General features: G+C 50.7%; 1 protein-coding gene across 1 annotated transcript in view; it reads right to left on the bottom strand.

The window, feature by feature from the left end:
- Positions 1-15698, bottom strand: part of PLB1 (phospholipase B1) — a 112832-nt gene that overhangs the window by 39846 nt on the left and 57288 nt on the right. The window contains exons 21-33 of the mRNA XM_036903586.2: positions 15269-15377; positions 12527-12578; positions 12100-12180; positions 9166-9231; positions 8717-8817; positions 6679-6760; positions 4017-4121; positions 3802-3897; positions 3510-3581; positions 2432-2470; positions 1815-1875; positions 1091-1149; positions 66-139 (exon numbers count right to left, since the gene is read on the bottom strand). Of these exons, the coding sequence (XP_036759481.2) occupies positions 66-139; positions 1091-1149; positions 1815-1875; positions 2432-2470; positions 3510-3581; positions 3802-3897; positions 4017-4121; positions 6679-6760; positions 8717-8817; positions 9166-9231; positions 12100-12180; positions 12527-12578; positions 15269-15377 (997 nt within the window). The remainder of the gene's footprint in view (positions 1-65; positions 140-1090; positions 1150-1814; positions 1876-2431; positions 2471-3509; positions 3582-3801; positions 3898-4016; positions 4122-6678; positions 6761-8716; positions 8818-9165; positions 9232-12099; positions 12181-12526; positions 12579-15268; positions 15378-15698) is intronic.

The following is a 15698-nucleotide window of genomic DNA, read 5'->3' on the forward strand; positions in this document are numbered from 1 at the left end:
TTTATGAGAGACGATCTCCCACCCAATCTCTGGGGGTGAGCATAGGTGGAAAGGGGTAACATTACCTATATGACAGCCCCCGATACTGAGTGGTGACATCAAGAAGGTCATCTGGTTTGGAGCCAATTCCATTGCCAGCCTTTGAAAAACACCAAATCCACAAGAGAATCAGCAAGTCACAGAAAAGGGAGGCTGTGTATGTACAGGTCTTACACAGGCAGTTCCCAAGGCACTCACAGTGGCGTGAGCAGAGCACCAGGTGCGGAGTCAGCAGACCAGGCTTGGGGGTTCTGCCAGACTCCTTCCCAGCTGTGTACCTTCCCTGAATCTCAGCTGCCTCCTTACTGAACCAAGGACATGCTCTGCTTGTATCACAGGACTGTTTTGATGGCCAGACTGGATCATAGTTGTAAAAACAGTTTTGAAAATTCTAAAGTGCTTTGCAAATGTGAGACACTGGTGTATCATTACCACCTGCGTCATGCTCTTAGATTCTTTATAAGCATGAAGAAAGAATCTATAGGCTTAAGTGAACTGCAGTAGACAGATTTTTCAGAAACTTCACATTTCTCCCCTTTTCCCTCTGGCATTCTCATGGCCTTAGAAGTGCTGCCAGGAAGCACCACCATCTGGGATGGTGAAATACCCCTGTTTCTTGGAACTTAAGAGCAGAAGTTTAGCCTCCACTGTGGTCTTTGCTGCTTTCTGTGCAAATGCAAAGAGGAATCAGATGTGAGGCTTTGAGCTGTGTGTAAAGCATAATCCAAAGGGAAAAGAGTACCCAAAGGTAGGTTTAGATTTTTTAAGCCAAAATGACATATTTTTTCAATTGTTAAAAAGTGTTGTTAGATGTTCAAAACCTCCACTGAGACAATTCAGTTCACTCCTGAAAAAGACTTCCCCTTGCACACCTGATTGAGAAAGTGGCTGCAAAATCCAACCACTGTCATGCTCGTGGACTGACAGAGCCAGGACAGAGGAGGAGGGTAATGCAGAGATCAGGAGGACAGGGCCTGGACTCAGGGGAACTGGGACCTGGAACTGACGCAGCCACCCCACCCCGCCCCGACCAGGGCCCAAGAGTCCTTACGGTCAGAGAATCTCCCAGAGCAGCCACAACTTGGATATCTGCGGGTCTCAGGGCATGCACTGGAAAGACAAGTGCACTTGTGTTTGTGGGAAGGAAGCTGTAGTCAGAGTCCAGTGCTTCTTGCTCTAAGCAAGATGAGAACCATGACCTGTGAGTGTGTTTGGGCCGTGCAAGACTGAGTATCCTTGGGGTCATGGGGCAGAGGTCCTAGGAAGCCAGTTTCCCCATAAGAAACACAATAAACCAACCCTGGACCTATGGGGTGAGGGAGTGAGTGCTGAGACGGGGAGGGAAGGATGAGGGGTGGCAGAGAAGGCAGATGGGATCCCACCACTAAGGGTCAGGGGTCACGTGGGACACCAACTGTGGTCTGAGTGCGCGACCAGATGTGCCCTGGCTCCCCCATGGGACTCTCTGGGCACCCATCCCCACCTTTGAGCCTCAGTGAGGTCACACCACAGGGTGGGCCGCTGAGGGGGAGCTCATGGCCTCCCTTTAGTGGGCTGACTTGGGAGAGCAGCAACTGGTTCCTGGCCTGGCCGCTGTGGGCCCGACAGGGTGGAGGGGCATAAAGCAGGGCCTTGTCCCAGGTGACTATCCAGACAGGGAGCAAGTACCAGGCATGAGTGTCATGTAGTTAAATATGAAAGTCTCATCAGAGCGCTCAGTGGCCGCTGACTCCTTGCGGGTGAACCCTGGGTCCTGGTGTGTGACAGAAGCTTACCTGAGGTGGGCGGTGAGGCAGAAGGCATCCTGTCCTCGCACAGTAGCTGGCTCCCATGACCCTAAGGGCGTTGAATGAATCCCAGAATCACAGTGTGGAAAGGGACCAGCGAGAATGGCTGGGCATCAGACTCACCCAGAGAGCTCTAACGCACACAGACTCTTGGGCCCCCTGGGAAGGGGCCTGGAGGGGCATTTGAAGAAGAGGCCTCCGTAGGTGCTTTGGAGTCTCAGCCAAGCTGGGATCCGCTGACCTAGTTCACACCCCTCCCCCATCCAGCGCGTGAACCGGGGCATCAGCCAAACAATGCGACCCCATCACACCCCAGCCCTGCTTCTGCAGCCGCTTTCTGAGGACAGTTATCTTCACTTCCACCTTTCAAGAGGCTGTGATTTAACTGGCTGGCCCCCTTTCCGGGCTGTTATCAGTGGAGCTTACTCTGCCCTCCACCCTGTCTGAACAGGTGTAGGTGGGTGGATTTCATAAAATAGTATTAAAGCCCCTTGGCTGTCCATCAGGAGCCCTCACCCACATCCCCACCTGCCCAGCTGAGCTAGTCCTGGCTCTGGGGCTGCCCCCTGCATTGGCTGGTGAGCAGAAAGGCAACAAGGGGTTACCTGCACGCTGTTCCTGTAGGTGCTCAGGAAGGGCCAGGCCTGTAAGAAGGGGAGGGGGGAGCCGCTGCAGTGTGTTCAGCTCGCCTCCTGCGCTGCTGTCCACTGCCAGCCTTCAAGAAGTGCCACCTCAGGCACAAGCACTTCCCACACTCTCAGCCTACCCCGCTCCACATTCTCAAGCCCCTCCCTGCCAAGCTGACTGCTGTGGGCCCCCTCCCAGGGTGCACTGGGGCTTTCTCTGTAGCCCAAATGGCAGGAACAGTTATAATGAGCCCTTCAGTGGCCCCCAGGAGTGAGCCCCTCTGCTCTCTGCCTCCTACCCAGCTGGTTGTGGAGGCTGGTCACCTCTTTCTCGACCTTTCTCCCTCCTAACAGAGCACCACTTTCTGCTACTACAAACCTGTGTCCCCTACTCCCTAGGTTCCCGCCCACCCCCCACCCCATGCCACTCCCACCCTGCAGCAGCCTGGCATCCTTCCTGCCCAGGCAAGAAGAGTCAGGTGCTTTGAGGTCCAAGAATTGGACAATTTATGAGTGAATTAGGGGGTCTTGTTCTGCTTTGCCTTCCCAGTTATTGTCTCCTTTCCTAGCTCCAGCTTCCAACTCCCACCCTCTGCCACCCCAAGCTCTGTCCTAGCAGCTACTATTCCAGGTCTCAGTTCCCTGCTCTTTCCATCCTGCCGTGGAGGCAGTGGCTACATGGAGACAGGGTGCCCTTCTGTCCCATCCTGCCCCTGACAATCTCTCCCATCCCTAGTCTTCAAAATGAGAGCCAGATGGTGCTGCCATGATCCCCTTCCTGGCTGGAAAGAGCTGCATGCAGGGGCTCCCTGCCCATGGAGGGGTGGAGCAGCACCCTAGGGCCTCCAAGATGCTGGGGACTGTTGTCCCTCACAGTCTAAGAAGATGGGGCATTGGGAATGCTTAAGTGGAGTCTGCAGTGGGCAGATAGGTAAACAGAGCTAGGGCTGGGGTGAGAATCTGGGATGAAATGCATGAGAAACCTTAATCAGAGATTTTAGAAGACAAGAAAAGATGCTTCAGGTGAATCCACCACAAAGATGAGCTTCCACTCTACCTGGTTGGGACACGTGATATTGATCTTGTTTTCAAAATTATGCCGAGTCGTCTTCTGGCCGACAGGTTGCAGCTAAACCAAGAAGCAGGAGATAGGGAGTGAGGAAGAGGGAAGGAGATGGGAAAGGCCAGGACGCAGGTCAGGGCTGGAGAAGGGAGCGAGAGACAGGGGGAAAGGGCCTTGTCATCACCGTTGGGTGGGGAGTCATGCCGCCTCAGGGGTCCCCCGAAAGCTTGCCTGAGACTTTCTCTTCTCAGAGGAGGAATCACTTGTCCCACTTGAGCCATCTTACCATGTTGTTCCAGAGGGCGCTGGCTGCGTGGGCATGAGCCTTGCTACTGAAGTGGAAGCAGTCGGGAGCGAAGAAGGAGCTGTCAGGCAACCCCTCCTGGTCACAGGGCAGAAAAAGGGGCCATGTTATGGAGACGCCAGATAACACAGGGGATGCTCAGAAACAGCTGCCCACTTCTGTGGTTCCCGTTTATCCATGAGGCCTGCTTTCTTTACCGAGGTCTTTGGCATGTCCACTTTTTCAAAGAATGGCTGTACGACCACAGTAAAATCTTCCCTTGTGTCATATCGCCCACTCTCAACCAGGTGATGAGTCCCCTCCTGCAGGAGGAAAGGGTGACAGGGGTCAGGGCCCTGTGTGCATCTGCTCCGTCTTTGTGTGGCCTCTTTCTCTGCCACAGAATTTAACGGTCTGACCTTTGTGTGAAATTAATCTGCAGCAAAATCTCATTTGATCAGGAGCCAACCATTTACTTTTTAGATCAGCCTTTGTCTCAACCCCTGCTGCTAGTCTCTGCTGCAGTTGCATATATTTGACCCAGGTTGTGAAAAAGGGAAGGGAAGGAAAAACCTAAGTGGATCAGCTTGATTCCCCTTTAAGGCTCCTGATAAAAGGCTGGAGGATGGGTGGGGAGAAGTAGGGACCAGGTACGTCTTTCAATAATTGACCTTTTTGGCTAATCCTTACATTTATTTCTTTCCTGCATTTTGTTTTAGAAAATCAAAAGTGAATCACCACTTAACGCCTCTGTGTATTGCTTGTGCATGGTGTGTGTGTGTGAGCACACACGCTCCTGTACAGCACAGTTCTTGGAGACGCTCAGATCTGTCTGGGAGGGTAACAGAGCTGTTACTCTCACAGCTTCCACTTGGGCTTGGTTCCAGAACGACCAGTTACCCGGGTTCTGGCACCCACTTCTGCCAGACTCTGCCATGCTACCACTTGCGAGGTTCCACCATTTGGGGCCAGCACCCTGGCTGGAGAGGGAAGCCAGGCTTACACACCCAGGAACATTAGTGCCATCACTTAAAAAACACCATGCATTTCTTTTCCAGGGTCAGCCAGAAAGACAGAGTCTGTGCTGAGGGATGCCACACCTCTGGCTTCCTGGGAGAGTCTCCTCCAGTTTCAGGCAGAGCCCTGAGGAAGGCAGCAGGGGCCATTCCACTAACTAACTAGCTGTGTGACTTTGGCAGGACACTTTCCCTCTCTGTTCCTCTATTTCCCCACCTGTAAATGTAGGATGTTTAGCAAGTTCTTTCAGTACTCCTTGTTACTCCGTGGGTCAGCCACAGTGGCTTAGAGTGGAACCACCACTACTTGGGAAATGAAGGAAATAGTGTCTAGAATGCCTGGCACATGGTGGTTATTAATAGCAATGATGGGACCCATAGCTTTTGCAGGAAGTAGGGAGTGAGAGGATTCTGCAAGATGGCATGATAGCCTCACGTGGCTGAGCTGTAAGCTTCTCTGGGACACTAGATCAGGCTCTCAGTGGCAACCAAGATCAGGCCTGGAAACAAGGGTTAATCTAGAGGGTCAGTGAAGGCAAGTATGGTCTAAAGTTCTTCTTTTTGTTGCCCAGCATTTGAACCTGCTAACTATGTTTGAAAACCACTGCAGCAAGAGCAGCCTGCTTCCCTCTGCAGAAGGAGAGAAAGACAAATGCTGGCTTTCCTAATGTCCCTGAAAACTACGTGGGCACATGCCCTAGGGTCCCCCATGGATGCCCCTGCCTTAAACTTTGGGTTGGAAGCTGGTGATAGAAAGTTGGCCAGCACACAATCCATTCTGCTGAGGGGGCAGCCACAACTGTTTCCTAGAAGCATCGGGACAGTAGTGTCCATGGTGTCTCTGGACTAGTTCCTTGGTCTGATTTTGATTCTTATGGCTCAGCCCCTAGACTTTTGTGATTCTGTGATTTCTGGTGGCTTTGCCTCTGACTCTAGCTTTCTAGCTCTTCTATATTGATTAATATATTCTGCTTAAATAATCAATCTGCTTAAATTAGCCAGAGTTGCATCTAGTTTTTGTCCTTTGTGCCCATGCACCTGAGCTGGGACAGCTTTGCTCCGCAGACATCCTCACCAGAGACTCACTGTGCCTGCTTATGGCAGAAGTGCAGCTGGGGAGTCACCCCGAGGGCTGGGTAATGGGGTCAGGGGCTGATAGAGGTCCATTCCCCTGAGACCTGACACCCCTGACAGGTGTGGCTGCCCTTAAAGAGTCTGCAGGGGGGTGGATCTGCTCCACGGAGTTAATGAACATGAAGGATGGATCCACCCTGGAAGCTGTTTGCAGCCCCCTCGAGAGGAGCTGAAGGCTCCCACTCTTCTCTTGAGTGGCTGGATGGTTACTTGGGGGAAAATTCAAGACAGTCGAGGGAGTCATCTTCTCTGGCCAAAGATTTGATGGGGAAAGGCCTAATGAACAACCCATAAGATGTTTGGAGCTAATCTGCTGACTCTTTCTCCCTGTGCTCTTCAAAAGCACCTGTTCCCTGGGAGGGGAGGGCCGAGGGGATGTGTTACCTCACTGAACCCTCCAGGTTCTCTCGGGCAGAAAGGGTTTCCCACCTGGGGGTGAGAAGGTCCTACACATTCTTCATGGACAATTATAATATTTGTTTTCCTGTAAGGCCAGGAACTGAGATTTGGTGAAGCGTGTTTAGGGACTTGATGCTATAGTTTGAATAGAATAAACCGAACCATGGTCCCTGCTGCCTCAAAGCATGCCTTTATAGCTGTGAACTTTATATCAGTAGTAACTGCACACCCACTGGGGGTCAAAATATGTAAACATGTACTCATTTTCCAAGCACAGCAATCAAGGCGCACAGCAGCTCCCATGCAGCCCTGGAGCCTGTTTGCAGCTCACCTGGTACTTCTTATTCACTTCGATGAGGGAGGCCAGTTCTGCTGAGTCATCATCAAACTTCAGGACACAGGGACACAGAGACCTGAAGCCCAAGCAGAAGAGATGCCTCACCCCACAAGAATCACATTCTGCATGCATGATGCAGAAACATGGGCTTGAGATGTGGAACATATTTAACTCGCAGGTATCAGAAGGCTGTGCTGATAGCTGGCTGGCTAACCTGTCAACTGTACCAGATGAAGCTAAAAGGATTTCCCAGGCCTGGATTTGCTTGTGAGAATGAAATCATTATGTCTTTCAACATCTGCAGGAATGACTTTCATGGAGCTGAGTTCTGTTAGGACAGTCTGAGGACAGTGCAGTACAGATAGAGCGCGCTTCCTTTGAAATAATAGTGATAACAATACTAATGGCGAACACATATTGACTGTTTGCTGAGTCAGGAGCTTTATGGGTATGAACTTGTTTAAGCATCTTAGCTATGCAAGAAGTTGTATTCTCATCCCCATTTTATAGATAAGAAAATTGATTAAGGCTCAAGGTCACATGGATGCTGAGTGTGAGAGCCAGGACCTGAGTTCATCATCCCTAGTTAATCTGCTTCTGTCCAGTCTGTACCTCTGCCCTGGCTGGTCAATCTGCAGATCTGGGCTTTTGGTCCAGGGGGATGAGGCTACAATAGTGTGGATTCTGTACCACCAAGGAAAGCCCAACCACTGAGACAGAACACAGGAGAGGCAGGGAGTGCAGAGGAGAGACAGAGCAGCGAGAGGCAGCAGGACAAGACGTCCCTGACGCTGCCTGATCTGACAGTCAGTGACTTGACCATCTCTGACCTGAGAGCAGACCTGGCAAATGCCAGCTCTGAACCTTTAGCTTTAATAGTTGAAAAACTCTGCAGTGATGGGTAGTAAGAGTTTTGGGGGAGCTGCTTTGAAATGGAATGACAGACTGAAACCTGTGCGGCCCAGTGACTGGAGGAAGCGGGAGCCAGGGGAAGAGTCAGCGGCTGACACCAGCTGTGTCTGGAGGTGTGTCATCCAGCAGCCGTCCTCCCTCTGCCCACAGTGACCTCAGGCCTTCCCGAGCAGACCCGTGCAATCTGGGGCCCCAGGTGAGGTTTGGCATGGATCTTCAGGGGAGTAGCCAAGATACCCTTAATTTCCAAGAGCAAATCTGACCCTTGTGAATTATTCATTCAGTCATTCAGCAAACAGCCAGGGAGTCCCCAAGCTGTGCTAGCAGTGGGGCTGTGCTCAGGGCTGTGGGGGTGAGGCCCATGAGTAAGTACCACATGATGTGCTCGGGGCTAGGAGAGGGGCCATAGGGAGCTACAGAGCTGTGGGGAGGAGGGTTATCAGCACGGTGACCTGGTCTGATGGTCCAGAGGAGGCCTGGTAGGAATGGGCTAGGAGGAGGTCTTCCTCCTGAGGCTCGTGGAGATGCATAATAGCGGAGAGGGAGCCACGTCTGTCTGCCTCTGGAGACTGAGGATGCAGGAGGCCTCCCAGGGACCTCCCAGGACCGGGACTCTGTGTTCTTGGGGGAAAACTATCCTCTAGACTGATTCTGATTTGATCACCCTCTTGTCTAGCAAGTGGCATCAGCCCTGCATTTGTGAAAGCCCAGCCTGGAGCACCCACACCAAAGTGAGGCTCCCTCTGTCATGGAGATGGGCCTCTGGGTGGGGTGGGCAGGGCAGGAAGCTCAGGGCGCCCTGGGAAGTAGGCCCAGCAGCGGCCAGGGAGCCGGGTGGCTCCACCCCTCAGGCTTGTCTCTTCTCGCCTGGAGGACTGAAAGGTGTCTGAGCTGCCACCACAACGGAAGTGGGCTGGGTTGTAGGGCACGCCCCAAGGGTAGCTAAGGCCACATTGGGGTTGCAGAAGCCCTGGGACATCCCCTCCACTTAGGCCTTGTCAGGTTAGAAAATGGGGTGGTCGCAGCATGCCTCACACCGTTAGGTCTCCTAGTGCATTGGTCACTTTCTGCTAGGGGCCCTGTGGCCCTTTGGAGAACAGCAGGGAAGCTTCCATCCCACCTGAGGATTATCCTCGGGCAGCTGACTTCCTTCTCCAGGTAGAGCTGCCTCAGGTTGATGATCTCCAGCACCTTCACCAGGTTCACAAATGCCCGAGGAACCTGAACAAAGGCAAGGTCACTCCCCACGCAGGTCAAAGCTGGGCAGTTCCCGTCTCTCTCCGGGGCCCAGGGCCAGCTCCTTCTGCGGATGTCAGGTCTGTGGCCCCTCATCTCATCTGGCCCCAGCCACTTCCTTCGTCCCAGCCTCCTCCCTCCCCTCCGTGCCCCATCAACACCTACGTGTTCAGATGCTGGGACCGGGCCTGACAGCATGGTCAGGGCGGGTCTCCAGGGAAAGGGGGCTTGGCAGGGAGGTCTCAGCAGGCAGCCGAGCTGCCTCCAGGCTATCTGAGGCCCCAGAAGAAGGACTGTGTGAGCTGCTCAGAGCCACGTGGCCCAGGCATGTACCTCAGCGTGGAGGATGTCCAGAGCCTTCCCAATGTTGTCCACAAAGTTCTGGGGAGAATAATGGACCTGTGGGAAGAGGAAATGTCTGACACCATTCATCACCCAGCCTCTCTGCAGACCAGGGCTGCTTCCTCTCTTGGGCCTCCTCCTTCCTGTGTTTCAGGTAGACTGGGCAGCACTGAAACATAGGTTTGCCTCGGGGGCCCCAGCCTCCATACCAACTCCACCATCCCTGGGCTGTGACCCTCAGGGAAACACTCTTTTCTTCTGCACGGAGCTATGGAAAGCCCTGAATCCACTTCACAGCAACTAGATAAAGGGCTTCGGCTAAAGCACGTCACACCTCTGGACCCCTCTAAGGTGGGGTGGTGGAGCAGCTGACCTTTTTGTGGTCCTAGGCCCTGACCTCCTCTGCCTAGGGCCCCCTGCACCTGGGCGCCCACAGCCCAATCAGATCACCTGAGGAGGTGAGAGAGCCTAAGAGGAAGGGGCAATCCCGTCCCTGAAGCCCAAACACATTTTAATGGTTATTTCTGCTGATCTTGATACTCGTGGTTCCTAAACTTTTTTAAAGCAAAAGAATCATTTCTCTGAATGAGATCTAACCAAGAACGCTGCTCTACCAAACCGATCAAAGCTGCAGCGCTCAAGAAGTGGGGTGAGGCCCGAGGTCCCACTTCCCTTCAGCCCTGTCCGGGCAGCCTGAGGCCCCACTGCGGGACGTTCATATCACAGCTTGGAAACCCCTGGCCCGGTGACTCTGATGCCAGGAAAGCAGGCTGTGAAGGGCCTGGGGGCAGGGTCGCTTCTTGGGGCAGGGACTGCAGGGCCACAGCAAGACTGACCACTTCCTAAACTTTGTTCTGTTGGTCTTTTTGCCTGACAAATGTCCTCATCTTGAAGCCCCAGCTGGAAAATCTCCTGCTCTGTGTAAACCTCTGGCACCCCCCATCTCCATGCCAAATTCCATGGCAGTTCTGACTTCTATGAGCTTCACTAGAGCCACATGGGGGTGTTTTCCATACTTGGTCTGTTCCTTGAGGACAGAGCCTATGTTTCATTCATCTCTTAGCTCCTAGTATAGTGCCTGGCATATAAGACATGCCCAGCAAATGATACTGGAAACAGACAACGTCCTGTTTATCAGAAAACACTGTAAACAGAATTAAATGGAAAACAACAAATAGGCAACATATTTGACAAAGGGGGAGTATGCTTAATAGAAGGGGTTTTTCCAAATCAGTCAGAAAAAAATAAATACCTTAATGGAAAATGGCCAATAAGCATAGTAAAGAATTTGTCTAAAGGCGAAATTTGCATGAGCATTAAGCAAGGGAAATAAAAGTTTATTACTACCTGGTAATCAAATAAATGCACATATGCAAAACAAGCAAAGTTTTTTCATTTCAGATTAGCAGCTACTAAATAACATACATTGCTGGTACAGTGGGGAACAGGCATAACTGGTACAGCTATCTTGGGAGCAATTTGGCAATATGTACTCAAAGCCTTAAAAATGTGCAATCCCCAAAAAATTAGATGGATGGATATATGTTAAAATTGCAAAATGTTAGCTGTAAAATCTAGGTGGCGGGAGTATGGGCCTTTCCTACACTATACCCTAAATATCTCAGTATGTTTGGAAATTTTCATTATAAAACACTGGGGGAAATGTACATATTGTTTTGCTTAAAAATCTTACTACTTAGAATATATACCAGGAAACAATTATACCTGTACGTAAAGATGGATGTTTACACTGGTGTTATTTATAATAGGCATAAGCAGATGTAATGTAAGCTTAGTATCTAATAACTGGGAATAATTAAGTAAATTCTGGCCAATCTATAATTGTAGGTTATATAGCATCATTAAGAATTATTTTGTAGAATAAATATTGGCATGGGCATATCCTCCCAATGTATCACTATTGAAAAAAGAAGGTTACCAAACTATTTTCTAATTGACACTATTTTCTCAACAATGACAAAGCAATGTTTCCATATTCACAGAAAATGTTAGAGAGATGTTTATCAAAATGATGCTAACCATAGCCTTTCTGGATGTTGTAATCATGGAGAATATTTTTTTCTCTTTCCTTGGTGTGTTTCCTGTGTGTATTGCTCATAAAGTAAAAAAAAAAACAACCCCAAACTATTATTTTCAAAGTCAGCTAAATTGAACATAGAAGAGGTACAGGCTTGCCCAGCACAGGCAAATGAGGCAGAAGCTCCAAGGAGGCTGATCTGGGCTTCAGACAAAGAAATACTACAAGACAAAACTTTGCACCTGCTCGTAATACTGAGTAGGGCTACCTAGCAAATTAAAGAGCTGCCTGTGGCTAAGAATGTTCAACTGCCACTGGCTTCTAGGGAAGACATTTCTGCTACTGGTGGGACTGTTCAGTATGGCTGGAGGGGTTTCTTCCAGATCAGAGATTCTGGAGTTCCAGGAGGAAGCCCTCTACCCACAGGGCAGAAAGCCTGGCTTTTGGATTTCCCATCAGCCCAGGAGGACTTGGCTCCAACTTTACCTAAATGCCTGCATTAGGAAATCAACTTTCCTGGACAAGTGACAGTGTTAAGGTGGAGACAGTAAGGCAGTTCAATCCTGGAGAAAGGTGCTGACTGATAAAGACCTGTAAAGATAAACCAGGTTTTTCTAGATCATTGGAATGTTATCTTTGTTTCTAGAATGATATGATCAGGCTCCCTTGATTGGAAACCTCATCAGACTCAATCTCATAACCAGTTCTGCTTGTCCTGTTGAATCTTTACCCGGAGGTGAATGCCCTCTGGGTCTTAGGGTTCATCCTAGGCTGGATCCATGCCAGATCACAAGCCCCCAAGTCCCCACCCAGTCACACAGCTCCAGTGACCTTGGGTGGAAATCCTTCCCTGGGAGGAATCTTGAGTTAAGGGCCTGGTGACTTACTGGATCATCGCAGAAATCGCAGAGGTCGTTGCCTCCTATAAACAGGGTTATTATCTTCCAATCTTCCTGGAAATTTATCTTCTAAAATGAAAATAGGAAACGAACAAGTAAATGCCTTGTCCCAGAGGCAAGTCAAGGAAAATACAGAGTGCTGAGTGTTGGCAGCGGTGTGTCCCCACATGCTGGAAGGTTTAGTGGGTGTTAGTATTTTCTGCTTTTTGGTTTTGGGGTCCTAAGTTCATAAGTCACAGGTAGTAGATGCTAAATCTTTCTTTTTTCTTAAGGAAGACTCTCTGGTCTTCCACATGGCCCTGTCCTCCCCACAAAGATGAGACCTCTCTATCTCCGTGGATTTCTCCTGCCCACTCCCTGTTCTGGGGAGTTCTACCCATCAAGTTGTCCCAGGTGGCACCTCCCCCAGACTTGCCATGTCATTCTTCATCAGATCCACCAGCTTTCTGGCCTGAACAGGTAAATCCCTGCGGGCACACACAAGAAGTCATGTGAGGGGCAGGAACAGTGGAGCTGGGGCAGGGAGCGGATCTCGCGGAGAGAGCAGGAATCAAATGTGGGCAGCAAAGTGCTGGACTGAAGACCACGGTCCTGTCACAAAGCTCCTTTCCATTCAGTCTCCACTGGGGGTGGGCTGGGGGTGGCTGTGCTCTGGGAAGGCCAGAGCACTCTGCATAGGAGGGGGGACTGTCACTGCAATGTTTCCTGATTGGTGGAGTTGATTACATACTTCTCTTTCTCTTCCAAGCCAGGTTCATTTAGAGCAAAGAGGCTGCAGGTGAGGGTCTCATGCCATGCATGGCTCAGCATGAGCTCATTTCTGCAGGTGCCATGACTTCAGCCTCAAGGTGACACAGTTGAGTCAGACATATCAGAGTTTCACATTTAGTTGCCTCTAGCTACCTATGGAATGTGACTTTAAGTCCTCAGTTCAAAAAAGACTGCAAACATGGAGATAAACCCCATCATAGAGGGTCATCAGGACCAGTCAATTAGAGGAGCAAAGCAACCCCATGGAGTGATGAAGAGGCATTACTGGTGCCAGACCGCATGGGTTGGAATCCTAGTTCCACCACTGACCAGCGGTGAGACCTTGGCAAAGTGTACTGAACCTTGCAGACTGTCGTGTTTTTTTCCTCTGTAGGTTAGGGATGGTAAGCATACCTTCCTTACAGAGTTTCTGGGTAGCTTACATCAGGTGCCCATAAGGAAGAGCACATGGTAAGCATCGTTATTAGCAATAACCTGCTGACTGATTCCTGCCACCATCACCAGCACTGTCACCACCACCACCATCACCTGGACAGTGCCTAGCAGGAAACATTAGTGGTCATCTCTTCCACTCTTAACTGTTAGTCGATCCGATCTAGTCTGAGTCATAGTAGACTAAGTAGACTACCTAACAGAGTATCAGAAAACCTAGGTGGGAATTTTAGGGTAAACCACTCAATTTCTTTGAGTTTAAGTTTTCTCATCTGCAAGTCTGAAGTTAGGTGGGCAGCTGTTCTTCCTATGGACCAGGGTGTAGGGATGATCACTCAAGCTCTCTGGGCCTCCTATCACCACGGAGAAAATGTGGGCAGGTGACCCTCTGCTCTGTCCATCTCACAGCCACTGTCCAGAACACAAGGATGGAAAAACATGAAGGTACTTTGTGGTTGTACCTGCTGTATGCGTATGAGGGGCTATTATAGGACCTGGGGTCAAGCCTACAGGGCACAAGCACACATGTTCGACGCATTGCTCAGGCCCCCGATTGTGCTACAGTTTCTTCACCTGTAATATGGGAATCACGAACCCTAGCTTTTCCCCACAATGCGGGATGTGCTTGAACAAATGGATTACTTATACAAAGGAGCCCCAAGGCCTCGGGGAAAGCTGGGAAGAAATCCAGGGCCGGATGAATCACACTGTGTTTGGTTGCGCTCATGCGCTTGACTAAGGTTTCACTCTTGGATGCCTTCCTGACCTAATCATGCTTAGAACTGCCTCTGCTCATACACCACGAGCTGACAGATGCTTGGAAACCAGCAAAATTATGGTTAGACTAAAGCAAGCCAACAATTTTAAGTAGTACGTCCGTAGCCTTTCACCTCTCCTCCACCAAAAGGAAAATGAAACCACAGAATTCATTATGAAATCGATCAGGTTTTGTAGGATCTCTGCTTTGGATGATTGATCAGCTTTCCTGTTGTGACTGAATGGGTTACTTGGGCGGCTCACGGATTCCAGAAGGTGTTGAGAGCTAGGAGAATGATGTCCAGGGATCTAGGAACCAACACACATGAATCCCTGGGAGCGGGTGGTGAAGTGAGGTTTGTGATTATTCTGGAAGGAAAACAGGGTTAAGAAACAGAAAGGATCTTTCCATTTCTTTTTCCTAGATTGAGCAAGGTATTCACTTGTTCTCTGACCAGGTAGTAAACCCGAGGGAGCACTCAGGGCCCTGGGACTGTGGGGAGAAATGGAGCAGCAGGACCCAGGAAAGCCAATCCTGCTCTCGGGAGCCTGGCACTCAGGACGGGTGTGGCCTTGCTCACTACGTGTTCTCCAGGTGGGTCCTGCAGCCCTGCTACTGGCGCCGCTCTCCTGACCCAGTATGTGTGCACCAGCCTTTCACGTTCAGCGTGGCCTTGGCCCTCACAGCCACCCCTTAGGGCAGGTCCCCAGTCAGCCGCATCCCTTAGAGGCTAAGCTTAGGGAGACAAGCAGGAAAGCCAGCCTGGGACTCAGGGTCCCCCCTTAGGCCTGGAGCTCTTCCATGCCCCAGGAAGTCTGCCCCCAAAGCAAGTCTGAGGAAGGGAGGGAGAAGGCAACACAAAAGGGCATTCAGAATGGTAAGAACTGGGACTCCAAGTGGGATCTTCTCACGGCCCACTCTCTTGGGTGGACATGAGATTGGCAGAGGAGGCAGGGAAATGTGCTCACTGCATATACCTGGCATTGGAGTCAACTGTGACTAGTAGGGCAGACTAGTAGGTTTCTGTGTCCCCCAGCAATGGACACCCCCCAGACAGCCCCCCCAGCCCAGTATTTGATCCTCAGACCCCTCCCCTGGGCCAGCTCCCCAGCCTTCAGCACACTCTCCAGTCTAGGCCAAGCCCCTGAGCAGGTCCCCAGAGGACCAGTGCGGTTCTCCCAAGGCTCCCCTGCTCACTCAGCTCGGTCTCCTGCCACGGCCTGGTTCAGGAAGGCTCCAGGGCTGTTTTGTGTCCCGGTGCCAACAGAGAAGCCTTTCAGGGAAGGGCTGAATTCCCGGAGGATGTCTGGAAATACAAGGAAGAGATGCACTTAGTCACATTCCTTCGATTAGTCCCAATGGGTGTTGGGAACAAAGCAGAGCCCCCACCCCAAAGCCCTGATCTTCCTGTGCACTCAGCACAGAAGGAACGTGTCCAGCAGGCCGAGGCTTAGCCACCTGGGCAGCAGACCAGGAGCTTACAGAATTATGTCAAATGACCGTGAGTCTGAGTTAGGTGCTTCTCTCACGCAGTTTTCTTTTTTTCTGAGTATATAATAGCTTTATTGAGATGTAATCTACATATTATAAATTCACCTATTTCAAGTACAGTGCAGTAGATGTTATG

Source organism: Manis pentadactyla, chromosome 2 (assembly GCF_030020395.1).
Source record: "Manis pentadactyla isolate mManPen7 chromosome 2, mManPen7.hap1, whole genome shotgun sequence".
In the NCBI taxonomy this organism is placed as follows: Eukaryota; Metazoa; Chordata; class Mammalia; order Pholidota; family Manidae; genus Manis; species Manis pentadactyla.